The 16,223-nt window shown below is 34.0% G+C and overlaps 1 protein-coding gene across 8 annotated transcripts in view; it reads right to left on the reverse strand.

The window, feature by feature from the left end:
* Positions 1-16,223, reverse strand: part of PUM2 (pumilio RNA binding family member 2) — an 83,647-nt gene that overhangs the window by 43,074 nt on the left and 24,350 nt on the right. For 6 of the 8 annotated variants that reach the window (XM_037812495.1, XM_037812494.1, XM_037812492.1 and 3 more), the window contains 6 exons: positions 14,946-15,054; positions 11,576-11,763; positions 10,815-10,984; positions 7,618-7,888; positions 7,288-7,381; positions 1,641-1,766 (listed from right to left, as the gene is read on the reverse strand). In XM_037812495.1, coding sequence (XP_037668423.1) covers positions 1,641-1,766; positions 7,288-7,381; positions 7,618-7,888; positions 10,815-10,984; positions 11,576-11,763; positions 14,946-15,054 — 958 coding nt within the window. The remainder of the gene's footprint in view (positions 1-1,640; positions 1,767-7,287; positions 7,382-7,617; positions 7,889-10,814; positions 10,985-11,575; positions 11,764-14,945; positions 15,055-16,223) is intronic. The other 2 variants (XM_037812493.1, XM_037812491.1) reach the window with 1 other exon arrangement.

Raw genomic sequence — 16,223 nt, forward strand, 5'->3', positions numbered from 1 at the left:
TCTTGGTTTCACTTTGTTTTGGAAGAAAACAATACCCAGTATGACTGACTGAATTACTAAAAGGAAAATCTCTAAAATGTTTAAAGACAAAATATTACATTTCTAAAGATAATAAGGCATATACAACCTTGTATTTCTTCTACCTAAAAGTGCACTAATACAATGAAGCCAGGAACCACAGGTGGCCTACTGAACATTTAAAATGTGGGTCGACCAAATTAAGATGTGCTTTAAGTACACAACACACTGCATTCTGAAGACTTGGCTTGGAAAAAAAAAATACAAAAATCTATTAATTTTTAAAATATTGATTAGATGAAATAATATTTTGGATAGGTTGGGTTAAATCAAATATATTATTGAAATTTATTTCATGGTTATTTTCTTTTTACTTTGATGTGCCTACTAGAAAATTTAAAATTACATAGCTGGTTCACATTGTATTTCTACTGAACAGTAATGGCCTAGAAAGCCTAAGTGCAGAATGCCTAGAATGCTTATTCCCAAACTAAATAACCTTTTAATGTTATTCCTTTCAGTCCCATAATTAATGACTCTCTGTATGCACAATGTATCAGCATTTTACATTCTAACATCCAGTTAAATGGCACCAAGAAAGCTCACATCCTTAGAGAACCACATGCAGATCTATACTCCAAAGCTACTTAATGTGTTGGGTTATTGTCAGTCTGCAAGCTAAGATATCAAACAACAATTTGAAATTAGTATATTTTTTTCACTTTCTAAAACAAAGTTCCCATACTCCTAGGAAAAGACGGACTATTCTATAGTCATGATAATAAATAACTACCAGAACTGGTAAACTAGTCTAGTGGATCAGTGACAATTCACTTCAGCAGACATATCTCTGAAAGCCAAAATCTTAGTGACAGCCTCAAAGCTGTGTAAGTCAGCCAATGAGGAGACTAACTCTGGTATATACCCCTCTAAGGCTCTTCCATCAACCTATTCCACGCTTAAGACTTAACTCATTTCTGCTCCTGTAACCAACTCACCCTAAAACAAATCGTATGTCAGGTCGGCAAACTGCTTTGCTTTAATGACATTGGGCCCGACCAACACAACTCTCCCTTACTTTAGTAATAAATTCAGACTTGGTTTTTATTTCAGATTCTGAGTGGTGGTCTCATCCTTTGACAGTTTTACCATATTGTCTCTCAGCTTGCTTTGTACTTTGAACACTGATGTACACATTTGACTTTTTAAATACTTAACTCTCTCAAGTTTGCTGAAGCTCTTTACCTTACACTCGCCCTGACCTGGGTTTCACACTAGCCACCCCAGCTTATTTTCTTTACTTTGCATTGTTTCTGTGGGTAACAGGTATGGTCACAAGAATGGAGATATGGGGTTGACAATTCAAGATTCGCAAACGTGCAAAACTGAAATGTAAACTATGTATACAAGAAAAAGTGTTACTGCTTAGGCTTTCTCTTGTAGCATTACAGTTGAAAATAAACTAACCCTTCTGGAAATTTCACATCATTCTGGAGAAATGTTTCTATTTTTCCTAGGAATTTCAAATTGTACAAATAGACCAAAAAAACAAAACAAAACAAAACAAACACCAAAATTAAAACCAAATCCATAATAACCACAAGGGATGAACAGTAAGTTACCTGCTAATGTAGCTGCTGCAGCCAATCCTGCTGCAGTATAAGGGTCAGTCCCTGGAGGAGCAGCACTAATAATGTAAGGATTTGGCACAAATGCAGCTGGAGCAAGGCCTGCTGAGAACACACCTGCTGTATTTAAAAAGGGTAGAAACAGTGAACAAAAAGATAAAGCATGGCTTTCTTTATTAGATAAAAAAACATTTCTACTCTGAATCTGGGGAGAGGTGGGGTGGAAAGTGCATCACACTGGGTAGGCATTTTCAAACTGAGGGCTCATCTTTTCTTAAATTATGGAAAATTCCCAGCTATTCTTCCTTTTTCTTACATTCTCTCTGTTGTCTCCTTCAGGTACTCTTGTTATATATATGTTGGTGTTTCTCAATCTCTACTCTAGTCCATAGCTTTTAATTTCTATTTCCCATCTCCTTATTACCATGAGCTATTTCAGTGTTCTGGGAGACTTCCTCAGTTTTATCTTCCATTCATTTAACTACAGATGATATCCAGTCAATTATGCAGCCCACCTATGATGATTTTTCAATGACTTTCATTTACAAGACTCTGAAATGGTTTGTTTTTGCATCATTTTGTTGTTTCAAGAGCTCTGATCTTTCGTGGCTAAGACCTTTATCTGTTAAGATTCCAAATACACTGATTTTAAAGTTCTTCCAGGTTGTTCTCTTGTTTCTACCTCTTGGGTATAATCTCTACTGTATGTCATATATGACTTTTCTGGCTGATCATTCTGATTTGCATTGTAATTTTTGTTCATATAAGATACCATCTTATATGAAACTTTCTCCTATACTCACCTCTCTAGCAGGTGGTATTACAACTGCCTCAACTACATAAGGTCAAGACTCCAAAGTAAATCTTTTATTAGTTACTTGGGGGCTGTTACCCTGCATGGTTAGCATAACTGTAAACCCCAATCCTAGTAGTGTGTAGGCTCTTTATTTGTTTATCCCACTCTTAGCCCTCTGCAGTCCACATGGCTTTATTCCTAATTTACTTATATGTATTTTGCCTAAATCTCCTGGACTGCAGAAATTCTCCATCCAGGTCAGCACTTCTGCCCTCTTCTTTCTTTCTTTGAGTGTGGATGTATATTTTAAAACATTAAAAAAACATATTGTATCTATTATCTCTTTCAGTTTGGTTTCAATGTGAGCTCATTCCACCATTCCAACTTTTATCTACTTACATTTTAAATGAGAAAACATGAACCAATACTCTTTCATCTATACTCAACGAAAGAGATGAACAAAAATAAAAAATTCAGTAAATAAACACATGTATGTGTACAAAGACAGGCTAGTCTCATTTCTTTGGCTGAGAGGCTTCAGGTGGGATTGAACAACCAGAAGTCCCTTATGCTATATTGTTGTTTTCTTACCAAGTAGACTGGGGAATTTTGTACGCCGAGATTAAGCCTTGCCTTATGTATAAGCTAACACACAGGGTTGGGCACAAGAGGCAATGATCAATAATTGCTGAATTACATGTATTATTACATAGGATTTAACTTTGTTTTGGGATTTGAAGGCAGACAATCAGGTGAAGGATTGCCTCATGGCCCAACACTGTAGATATTCACCTCTAAAATGAGTCCACCATAAGTTTCTCTCTACTCCAATATGATGGTTCCGCTTGAATGAAACTTCAAACTCCCCACAAGACCATAAACTTGAGAAAATAATCATCTTTGTAACATAGTGCATTGCATAAAAAGATGACTAACAGATAAATGAATGCAGAACGAATGTGAAATTATAGGAAAGATATAAGTAAAAAAAAAAATTAAGAGACTATTTCAGATATTTTAAGTTCAATGGATTGATAAGCTTAGTCTTCTCCATCAAATAACAAGCCTGTTCTACTATAACTGGTTAGCTGTTTTCTTTACAAAACATAGCTGGTCAAAATAATGGCTTTGAAAGTAGAAAAAGATGTTAGGAGACACTTAGTTATTGCTCCTATAAGAATTTCTATAATAAATGTGGTTTTCACTCTTTTAAAATATGTACAGCTATTAAAATCTACTGAGAAAATCCAACAAGAACTGCAAGTAGGAAGATACTTGTGCTGGTTTGAATGTATTATGACCCCCAAAATGTGATATCTTTGATGCAATCTTGTGTGGGCAGAAGTATCAGTGTTGATTAGATTGTAATTCTTTGATTGACTGTTTTCAAGGAGCTGTGACCCACCCAACCATAGGTGATAACCCTGATTAGATAACTTCCATGGAGGCGTGGCCCCACCCAGTGTGGGCCTTGATTAGTTCACTGGGGCCCTATAAAAGCTCAGACAGAAGGCGCAAGCTTGCTACAGCCATGAAGGACACTTTGAAGAAAGCATAGGAGCTGCAGATGAGGGACATTTTGAAGACAGCCACTGGAAGCTGACACTGACATTTTGGAGAATGCCATTTTGAAATGCAATCTGGGAGCCAGGAGACACCAGCCACATGCCTTCCCATCTGACAGAGGTTTCTGGACACCATCGACCATCCTTCAATGAAGTACTCTGACACTTTATGGCCTTAAGACTATAACTCGGTAACCAAATAAACCCCCTTTATAAAAGCCAATTCATTTCTGTTGTTTTGCATTCCGGCAACATTAGCAAACCAGAATAATACTCAAGAAAACGAATTGAGAACCAGGAATTTTATAACCAGTCAGGGCTATGACTTGAAATACAAATACTACAGACAGTTTTGAACATGAGAGAACTCAGCGAATATTGTTCCCATAACTTTCTAGAAAAGGGGTTGGTAAACTTCAGCCCATAGGCCAATTCCTGCCTGCCACATTTTTGTATGACCTGTGAGTTAAATAGTTTTTACATTTTTAAATGGTTGGAAAAAAATACCAAAACAATAATTTGTAACACATGAAAATATATATGAAATTCAAATTTCAATGTCCATAAGTAAAGTTTTATTGGAATATAGCCACACTCATTTATGTATCGTCTATGGCTGCTTCCATGCTATAACCTGCAGAATTGAATAGCTTTGACTGAAATCATATGTCCCGCAAAGATAAAAATGTTTATTATCTGGTCCTTTTCTATGGAAGAATGTGCCAAATACCTTCTAGAATTCTGGAGAGTTGCACTGTCAAATACGGTAGTCAATACTACTGTAGGTACTACATGCACCTACTAAATAACTTGAAATGATTGGTTTGAATTGAGATGTGCTACAAGTGGGAAAATATAATAGCTGATTTCAAAGACTTAACATGAAGAAAAAAGGGTAACATTTCTCACGAGTAAGCTTCATATTGATTACATTTTGAAATGTTAATATTTTGGATATATGAGATTAAATAAAATAAAGGCAATTTTACCTGTTCATTTTTACTTTTTAAAAATGTAGCTACTAAATCATTTGAAATTATATGCAGCTTGCATTATACACCTTATGGACAATGCTATTCCAGAGGACTGATGATGAAACAATGAATTTATTTAACTGTGGAGTTAAGACTGAAAAGCGGGGCAATTTTGGTAAATTATATTTTAAAAATATTTCCATTTTATTAAAGCTTTTGATTTTATTTGCATAGAGCTGTACACAGTAGCTATTTAAAAAGTTTCTCCTGCTTGTAAATGAGTTTCCATTGTCTTTTCCATATAGGAAATGATTAAAACAAAACAAAACAAAACAAAACAAAAACATGTATTCCCTCTCCCCTCCAAAAAAGAGGCAGGTGTAACTGGCTTCACAGTGATGGTCTGATAAATCTTTACAGATCGCGTGAGTTCAATGTTCTCTAAAATATTCTGAGGTATAAAGAAGGAGTATCTCTAAATTCTTCTTTCTGTCAATTCTTTTTTCTGAAGCAAGTAAAATGATACAAAACCTGACAAAAACTGCACACACACATACACACAAACCTAGAGCCTAATTCTCACTTACACAAATCAGGGCAAGAAGAAATAAAACATAAGCAAATTGAATCTAAGAGCACATCAAAAAGAATAACAGTATATATAAATACAAGTCTTTTTTTATTCCAAGATGCAAGGATGATTCAATTATCACAAAATCAAGAGTCTTAACGGATACCAATTAAAAGATATAATAAAAGAGAAGTTATTTACACTAGTAACAAAAGATAAAATACCTAAGAACAAAGTTATCAAGAAATATGCAAACGTGAAATAAACTTTAGAGTGTCATAAACAACACAAAAGTAGACCCAAACAAAAGTAAAGCTACACCATGTCCTGGGATAAGAATACTTTGTCATAAATATGTCAACTTCCCTTAAGTTAATTTGAAAACGTAACTTCATCTTCTCAAAGTAGATAGGTTTATTCAAAAATTCACATGAGAAAGCAAACAGGAAAGAACGGGGGGAAAAAAACCATAAAGGGAGAAATAACGGATGGACTAGTCTGAAAAATATTTAAACATACCACAAATCCTCAATAAACAAAGTGTTGTACTAGCCCATGAAAGGCAGGACTCGGTACACTTCTAACAGTGAGAGAGGAAGGATTAAGTAGAGGGATAAGGAGAGTTTAGGAGAAAGTAGAAAGAAATAGATCTGGAACACATGCTGCTATTAGAGATCATCTAGAAATGTGAACTTCTTTGATTAAAACCAAAGATCAAATTAAGGACCTGGGAAATCTTACTGGATAGATACACAACAATACAAAGTTAAGGGAAGAGAATCAATTTAGTACATAGCCCCTTCTGCAGATTCTGGTAAGAGTATTCTCAACTTTTCCTATCAACATACATTCAAATTTAGCTGAAATCAGATAGACATAAAAATGGATAAACAAATCTACACGTGTGACAAAATGGCACGAACTATAACACACATTGTACCAATGAAGTATTTCTGATTTTAATAGTACAGTATAATTATGTAAGATGCAGTCAGTAGGTGAAACTGGGTGAAGGGTATAGGGAACCTCTGTACTTTCTTCGCAACTTCACAACAATCTATAATTATCTCAAAATAAAGTTTTAAAAATTGCCATTCAATTCATTTTACTCCACACTCTACTACAGGAAGGGGAAGAACCACAAAGGTAGAGATAGGAAGGAAAAAAACGAATACAACTAATCATGAAATGGCAACCAGCAAGACTTATTTGTATGACACTAAACAGAAAGATTCCTAATTGATAGGGGAAATAAAAAGCAAAAAACAAACAAGAAATCCCAACACTGATACCAAGCATCAATGCTTGGACTCGAACAGTAACAAATTTAGTCTTTCTTGTAATGTGAATTATTAATTAGAAAGATCAGAGGCCACATGCCTTAAGGAAGTAAGGAAGAAAATATATTTTAAGAATTTTCCTTGGAATTCCTATATCTAAACAATTTTTAAAACAAACATTCTGACCTGATAATGGACACAAATAACCACATATGAATTTCCAACTGTTTTACTCCCTCAACTTCACACTGGAAAAAGGTAACACTTTTTTATCAAGTTATAATTTTACCCAGGTATAATTTTTTAACTTAACCAACAACGCAAATAATCAGGAACAATTTTTTCCTATTTCATCTTTACCCGTCATGTCATCTATTACTCTTTGAGAACATTTTCAACACTGGAACACAAGATTTTCTAATAGTCTAGTCAAAAGAAAACTTATAATGACTCACCTATATGTGGCTGCTGAGCTGCAGCCAGTGCATATTGCTGCTGTTGAGCTGCAGTTAACTGCTGAACTGTGAGTGCATTAGTCCTCTGAAAGAGCTATTAAGGAAAATATTTAATACAAAGATTAGTCTCAAAACATGTGACTTCTAATTAAAAAGCTGGGAATAAATATTTTAAACACTTATGTGAATCACTTTCTTAACTACAGGATGTTTTCTTCAATAAGACATTAGTGCTCAAGAATCCCTACCATTAATGTCATTGCCTCATGGCACTTCAGGTTACCCCAGTGTCAGACAGGAGGAGCCTCTTACAGAAGGAGCATGCTTTACCTGCTGCTGAGAATTGTAGTCGAAAAGGCCTACAGTGGCTCCTGAAGAGTCCATTGGTACTTGATTACCAGGATAGTCAAACTGTAAGGAATCCAGACCAACTTGTTCCATGGCATCCAGATTCTGGGTTTCAGGATTTGAAAATTCTTCAACAAGTGGTTTGTTAGCTGTAGGATTAGGAAGAGGCCCCAATCCTTCTGGAGGATTAGTACTGGGGCCCAGGCGCTCAACTACTTCAGTTGGAGAGGCTTGACGACTTCCAGGAGTACGACTACATAGAGCAAACAGAAAAGCATTATAAATAAAAGTAACAAATAACGAAAAAGTAAAATGGAGAAGTACAAAAATCATGAAAAACAAATGGCTGTAAAATCCAGGCAGCAAATTAGGCACCCTGGGTAACTAACCATTCAACCTTATCACATTTTTTTTCTAATTAATATAACTTTCTCTTAAGTGCTGACATGGTTTCATTTTTTCCCCACATTATTAATAATCATCTCTCCAATCTGAAAAACCTAAAAACATAACTCAATTTTACATAAAAGAAAACTGGTGAACAGTACAACTTAGAGCTATACTACCTGAAATCTTTGTCTCAAATCAGAAGCAAAATGAATTGTAGGTTTGGAAAGCAGACTATCAAGTGACAAATATGAAAAAGTGTCAAAGAAACAAAATCACCCACCATACCCCTTGTTCTGCCCATGAGCATATAAATTATTTTGCTGTAACATCTTACTTTATAATATTTATGGAAAAAATTGGCCATAAGGGATCTTAATGACTTAAGGGAGTAAAATGTGAGCTACAACAAAGGCGTTGAACTAAGACCAGGCTGACTCCTGGTTCAGTCTTTTAAATACTATTTTGAGCAAGTCATTTCATACCCCAGGTTCCTTACTGAGGGAGCCTGAAGAGATGATTTTGTGGCTCCAATTAATAAGAACAGAAGAAACTATTTGGGAAAACCCTCTATAATAGCTTTCCAGCTTTTCTTTATCATACCAAATTGTTTCAGTTTGAATCATCAGAAAGAGATGGAAATGTATAACACATTCATCAAAAATCAAGTATCACAGCAATGAAAAGTATAACCTTACATTTAAAAAAAAACTTTATTATATGGTCTCAATTTTCTCAACAAATTCACTGACAGTGGACTAAATTTTAAGTATTGGCTTTTATCTTTTTATCAACATCCTTCATGGTCTAAATTTTATTTTTACCTTTTTTCTAGACTTAACCAGTTCTCATTTACAGTCTATTCTTTTCTTCTACATAAATATTTTAATGGGATCCTTTCCCTCCCCAGAAAGAAGTAGTACAATATTCTGAGGAGCCATGTGTTCACAGTACAATCAAATGTGAGTACATTAAGAAATGGCAATAACTGTTTTACCTGGCTTTTGATACCAATTGTTACCAGTATGTAACTGTTCCCAATTCAGGCCCTTCACACTGGGTTAAACTTGCTACATGTACAAAGCATTGAGAAAAACATTTCCTAATAACAAGAACTGTTCTTTACATTCTATTTAAAAATTAACCATTGTCCTTTCAAAACTAGAAAAATTTCTAACTCCTTTCTCCTTTAACAATACCTACTTTTGCATGTGAACATTCCAAAGGTTCATTTTTCATGCGGAATATATGGGAAGAAAAAATAAAACTGAAGGGATATACTTTAAAAACAACCAGTTTGAGAAAAAAAGAAGATAGGCCTGTAGTTATTCCACTCCTTTCAGGTCTACTCCAGGATTGTATACTGATGAGGTATCTATTATTAATGCACATACTAAATGATACACAGGCATAGTGATCATATGGCCACAATTCTTCTTTTCAAATCTTTTTATGTTAAGTAGTAACTAATGCTGAATATCTAAAATAATTCATAAATAACAGAACAAAATTAAAATGCTGATAAGGTTCATATATCAATATTTTCTGGGGGTATGTATAGCCTTTCACATAAAACAACTCTAATATAGCAATAAGTAGAGGATACAATAGAAAAACATTATTGTGCTATCAGTGGTGCTATTTTCTTGCTATAGTTAATGGTGTATTAACACTTCAATTATAAATGTATAATGTGAAAGGTTTATAATCAAGTCAGCTTTAAACACATATGCCCTTGACTAAAACTTAGATTAGGTAATAGCAGAAAGGAAAAACAGGATAAGGTTCTAAAACTAACTGAATATTCTTAAATTTACTTCTTGTCAAGAGGTTTACTGGTTTTGGATGCTTTTTTGCACTTAGAACAGATAGAAATGGCACTGATTTTCAGGACAATTGTTACTCTGCTTCTGATACTTGAAGGCAATAAATGTAAACGTATACACCCACCATGTACCTATATTCTATTAATTGGAATTCCATGATTCACAAACATTCAAAATAAACTCTTTTGATCCAAAAAAAAAAAAAAGCTGATTTTCAGGTATAGACTCCAAAGCAGCTATCAAAATACAATAGACAGGTAAGTAGTATGAAGAAACAACTCCCTAATATTAAGATAAATATGTGCTGTCTAACCTAAGCCCAAAGGTAGAGGAAAATATTTAATTACCATAAACAGATAACTAAACTGCAGCAACTAAAGAATTCTGAGCTTAAAGCTATCTTTTTGAAGTATCTAATATGCTTCCCACTTCCAAATTGTAGGAACTATTATAAGTATCAGCACAAACTCATGTATGTAAGAAAAGATACTGCTTTTCAAGCTAGTTATGTCTCCTCATTCCCAAAATTAAAAGTTAAATGGGGAGTGGAACAATCAGGGACAGAAGAAGAGAGCTCCATAGAAAGGTGCTCAAATGCAATACCAAGAGTTTGTCAAGAAAAATCACAGATTAAACTTAAAATTCACTAAATTTTTAATGGTAAAAAAAAGTTAAATTAATTTAAACTACCATATTAGCAGAAAGGTAATAGCAGCTTCTAACATTATTCCTTCAACAGAACGCACTATTTTAAGAACTGTTTTTAAGAATTACTTTTTAAAAAATGGGTCAGAATTATTAACTAATTCTCTTTACCAAAACAAACAAAAATCTTTGTCCAGATTAACACAAGGTACAAAGGAATTAAAATAAACCTAAGGTGGAAAAATGCCTAAATCAATCACATCAACTAGTAGCAGTAATCCCTAAAGAGATATGCTTTTCTTAAGAAAGTTAAAATCTTACTTAAAATCTTTGCAATCGGCATCCATTCCATTTGGCAAACCTCTGCCATTTATTTTAGAATCATCATCTCCTCCTTGTTTAAGATCTCTGTTTTGGTCCTCCTCAAATGGAGAAGCCTTGCCTTTTTGATCTCCTTTCTCAGGTCCATCTGTTTCAGCATCTCTAGTGCCCTGAGGAAAAAGAATCTGTTTGATTCTGAGTATTTAATAGAACACAAAAAAGGCACCATAGGTGACCTAAAACTACACTTTAGTGCATGTAAATAATAAATGCATTGAATCTTAGTTTAATTTTGTAGTCAACTCATTTATTAAAGGCCAAAAAATTGCGTACAAACCAGTGATTTATAACAGAAGGGCTAAGGCAACCTTAACTATAGCGGTGCTGGAAAAGTAGTAACACCACAAACTAAATTAGAGCCCTGTTTAATGCATAGAAAATCTTGTGGAACATACCCCAGAACTTTAGACTTATGTTTAGTTCTTTTCAGATCAAGCACTACCATGAATAAGCATTTTTAATCTTTAAAATTATCTGCTTTTAAATTAATATGTTTTTTTTTTTTTTAACATGGCTAAGATCATAAACTTCCTAAATTATGCCATCATTTTATGTATTCAAGAAGTGGCCAAACAGAGAAAATGAGAGCAGCAACAGCTACAAAACCTCCTTTAGCTCTAGGAAGCAAAGGGAAAGTGAACTGGCTTAAAAATAACACCCATCAAGAAAATATTGAATATTTCTTCATTCAAAATACTTACAAAAGTTCCCTTCCTAAATCGAGAATCCAATTTATCAGCAGGAGAGGAACTTAATACATATTCTACCATGCTCACACCAAGGCCTCCACTTTCTGATCGTGGAGACAGTATTGCATTTACTTCACTGTTTCCATGAAAACCCTGTCCAGATCTTCTCTGTACCATAATAGGCTGGGACATTGAATGGTCTGTCAGGAAGAAAACAATACAATTATATATCTGTACCTTTATCCTAAACAATGTATTTACACAAATTAATCTACTAAATTAGGAAAAATCAGCACATTGTTTTATTTTGAAAGTTGTTATAATCTTTATAAAAAGTTTTCATTCTGTCAAGACTCACTGGCCTGGACACATTTTTGAAAATACAGATGGGAAAAGCCGTTTGTAATAAACAGGCAAAATGCCTATGTAAAGAAGCAAAACAAAAAAGTCAATAGAGGTAGAAAAATTAGAAGGCTCAGCTACCTATAAGCATCATACCACAAAGTTACAGTTCTTTTGCTGAAACAGAGTCATAACAAAAACCTTCAAGGATAAGTCCTTAAAGAATAAAAATAACACTTCAAATGGCAGAGGCACTTCTCAAGCTAACAGTTATGTTACTGAAAAAATTCAGAACACATGACTATAGTGCTATAAAAACAAATGAATGAGTTTGGAAAACCAGTATTAACACAAATTTTCTATTCTTGGTGAAAAAACTAAGTATCATCTAAAGATTTTTTCCAAACTCACTTCTAGCATAAAAAAAAGTTTTCCTTTCATTTTTGTTTGTTTAAAACAAAATGATTCATCTGGTACACATACCTTTACTACATATTTTTATAACAAAAAGAAGCAACATTTAAAATCTGAGTGCTAATGGAATACAAATACAATATATGAGGCAAAATTCACAATTTCTGCTTAAAAATTTTTTAAAGGAACCAGTAAGTTACCAGCTACCTCCAGTTCATTTGTGAAAAGGTACAATACTGAGCATCAGGACTAGCTCTTAATGGGCTAAACTATCATATACCTATTTAGTCATTATTAAGACATTTCTGTTATAGCACCTCTACACATAAGAGATTAGTCATTATATCTTTCCATCCAATCACTTAATCCATTCATTAACACAGTTCAAATGCTGACTTACCACCTCCTACATTCTAGGTTTTGTGCTATGTGTGGGGAAAGCAAGAACAAACAAGACCATCCCTGCCTCAGATTTAAAAGGAAGAAATCCCAATGGAGTGAAAGTGCTTCAATAAAAATAATCTAGGATAATATGGGAACAGAAAGAAGGGGGATCAACCCTTCCCAATCTTAGTGAATCAACTGCAAGTGAAGTGATGCATAAATTAAATATGAGGGCTAAACATGGGTTAAAAAGTGAGTACACCGTGAAGAGCTGATTGTACACCACGGATGATTGTATGATGTGTGAATATATCCCAATAAAGCTGCACTTCTTTAAAAAAGTGAGTACAAAATTGGTGGACAGTAGGGCAAAGAGCACTTCGGTTAGAGAAACCACATATTCAAAAGCCTGGAAGTACCAGGAGAACATAATGTAGTTGACAATCACAAGTGGCTTAGTTCAGCAAGGGAGTATAATATATGATAAAGTCTCCTGGAGTTACAGAAAGAATCTCCCTTAGGATGACAATTCCTTCAGGACAAGGAATGCAATATTCATTTTGTTCATGCTTGGCATTGAATATTCTCAGAAAACAAATATAATCCTGTTCATTTCCAATATTCTCACGTTTCCTGGTAAAGCACTAATATTTAACTTTAAAATTTTACCTATACAACTAAAAAACGTTAAGCTTGGAACAGTGGTAACACAGAATTGACTAAAGTTATAAACTTGACATTAAAAAGAAACAGAAACATATAAACATGTCGCTTAAATATTTGGCTGCTGGTACTGGTTATGCTTCAAATATAACATACCAACAACATTTCCCAGGCATCTATCCATCTTGAAAATAAACTCTTATTACCATGCTGTGCTCAAGATACCTTGCTTTTGATCACCTTAAAAAATACTTGGTGCTGGTAAATAAAGTAATTAACCATTCTGCTATCAACACAAAAATCAAAATATGTCCACCTACAAAGCTATCAAAACACATGTGATTTTAGCAATGAATGTATTTTTTTTTTGTAGAAAAAAAAGTAGGCTGAACCAAATTACTGAATAATGTAAATTGTGAGTCCAACCTAACACAGGTTAATTCTAATCCAGAAAATGAACAACCCTTGAGGACAAGGATCATATCTCATTACTTTTGTATCCTCCAAAACTGGCATACACAGGCATTACGTATTGGCTGAACTCAAAGAAAATTTCCAACATTTTAAGGAAATTTTGTTCTAAGTTAGATGTTACCAAAGTTTTCAATCTTTTTAGATTACAAAAAGTATTATCACTAAAACAGTCTAGAACTTCTGAACCTTTTGGGTTTTAGCTTTTTGGCAATTATTTCAGTTTAACAATGAGTGTTAGTTTTAAAACCACAGAGGAGTTCAAAAATCTTTAAATATATTTTAATGATTTGGAGAATAAAGAAACAACTGACATTATATACTCAAAATATAAGGTTAATTTAAGAATTACCATCCTGAAATTAGTTTTTAAAAAATCGTTAATTTGGTCATTTGGCATAACTTAAGCAAACTGCATTAAACTCAGCTATAAAAAGAAAACCTATATATAAAATACACGTTGGTAGTTCCATCTGTACACCTCTCAGATTTACCTAGTCAAAAACATCTTAACAATCATTAGTAAAATGATATGCTATTTTAAGAATATAACTATGTTCTTTAATTTACCAATATACAGTCACTCCTGTGAGTTACACTCCTTATATGACACTTCATTTCCCCTTTTAAAAGATTCTCAGACCTAAGTCACTCCCACTACTTATTTCCAGAAATCAAAAAATTCAAAGCTCCGCTCTTTTTCTGGGAGTTCTATGTTACTAAGAAGTTACTTCCTTTCCAGGTGTGGTGAATGTCTAATAAAGCTACAACACTGAGTTGAAATTAGATAAATCAGTCTTTGCCACCTAACACAATTTAAGGTCGAAAATTTCTATGGTTATATTAACATGTCATCTATTTTAATGGAAATTCAGAATCAGAGTTCATTTCAAATAAAACTTAATAAAATCTTACTATGACAAAAATGTCTAACCAGCGGTTGCACTGTCAAATAAGGGTTAAGTGCCCTAAGAAAATGTGCATTGTAGTGCCATAGGAAATCCTCCACAACAGAAAATTTTCTTCCAATATAGTGTGGGGTATGTAGGGTTTGTTGGAAAAAAAAATGAATAAATTCATAATTTTCACAGATATACCAATAACTTACGAGAAGTTCCCCATGCAGTCTCTCTCCATTCATCATCCCCAAGAAATATGCCTTTTTGTCCATCTTTTGTTGAATCATCAGGTTCCCAAAACTTTTTGGTAGGCAAAAGCTATTTGGAGGAAAAAAGGAAAACAAATAATTATTTAAATTTATTCTAATTACCAAATAGGTAGGGGAAAGCAAACATATACCACTGATATATACTAGTTACTTTTCAATACTAATGAAAATGTTCCTAATTTGTCTTGTTAGTAATAATATAATCTCCAATCTATGTTTAGGTACTGGCTCTAATAATTCCAGACATGAATATTAATCAAAGTCCCCGTCTTACTCATCTACACTTTTCAACTCTTTTTGTTACTATGTGATTTTCTTGATACATAAATTTCTTTATAATGCTTACCAAATTTCTTACTCAAGAACCAACAATGTCTATAGGAACAATTAAAACTTTTCTTTCACTTACACATAGTGGAAGTACTGCCCCTGGACTACCTCCTATCCTACAGTTTCCAGGATAGAAAATGTTCCTCATTTTTACTTCAGTTATTCAATGGAAGTGAACTGCACAATCTTACTAGCTCCTGCATACTAGCAATCTGTCAATCCCAAATAGGGATGCTATGGATGGCAGAAATACACAGAAAAGAACCCAAATACTACTGAGATAATCTCAAGTCTCTATGCTCTATCCTATATTGTGATATACACAGCACATAAAAAATTGGGATGATACAACCATTCACTGATTACTCAAAATGCACACTTGGCAAACTCCTAATCATTATTAAATACTCATCCAGGTCTCTTCCTCTCTATATTCTCTGACCACTCAGAGGTGGTGGACTGGGGATATGTTTGATTAAAAAGAGTATACTGGTTTTCTGAAATATGTATTTGGCATTTAAAATGAGCACTCATAAGATGTAGATCCCTCTCAGTCCACAATTATGTACCTGGTGTTTCAGTGCTCACAACCAAACTTTTTATTACTGCAGTGATCCCACTAAATTACCTGTGGGCATGTAATTTATCATCTTTAGAGGGCTCACAAGCAAATTAACTATAATAGAATGTAATTTAGGAATATCTGAATTGGATCTGAAAAACAAGAGAAAAAAAGGAGAGAGGGAGAGAGGGAGAAAGGGAGGAGAGAGGCAAAGAGGAAGAGAGGGAGAGGGGGAGATGGGTAGAGGGGGGAGAGGGGTAGAGGGAGAGAGTGTGTGTGTATTAGGGGTTGAAAGTGAGAGTGAAAGGTGAGGAAGGCACAGGAAA

Source organism: Choloepus didactylus, chromosome 20, assembly GCF_015220235.1.
Source record: "Choloepus didactylus isolate mChoDid1 chromosome 20, mChoDid1.pri, whole genome shotgun sequence".
Lineage (NCBI taxonomy): Eukaryota > Metazoa > Chordata > Mammalia > Pilosa > Megalonychidae > Choloepus > Choloepus didactylus.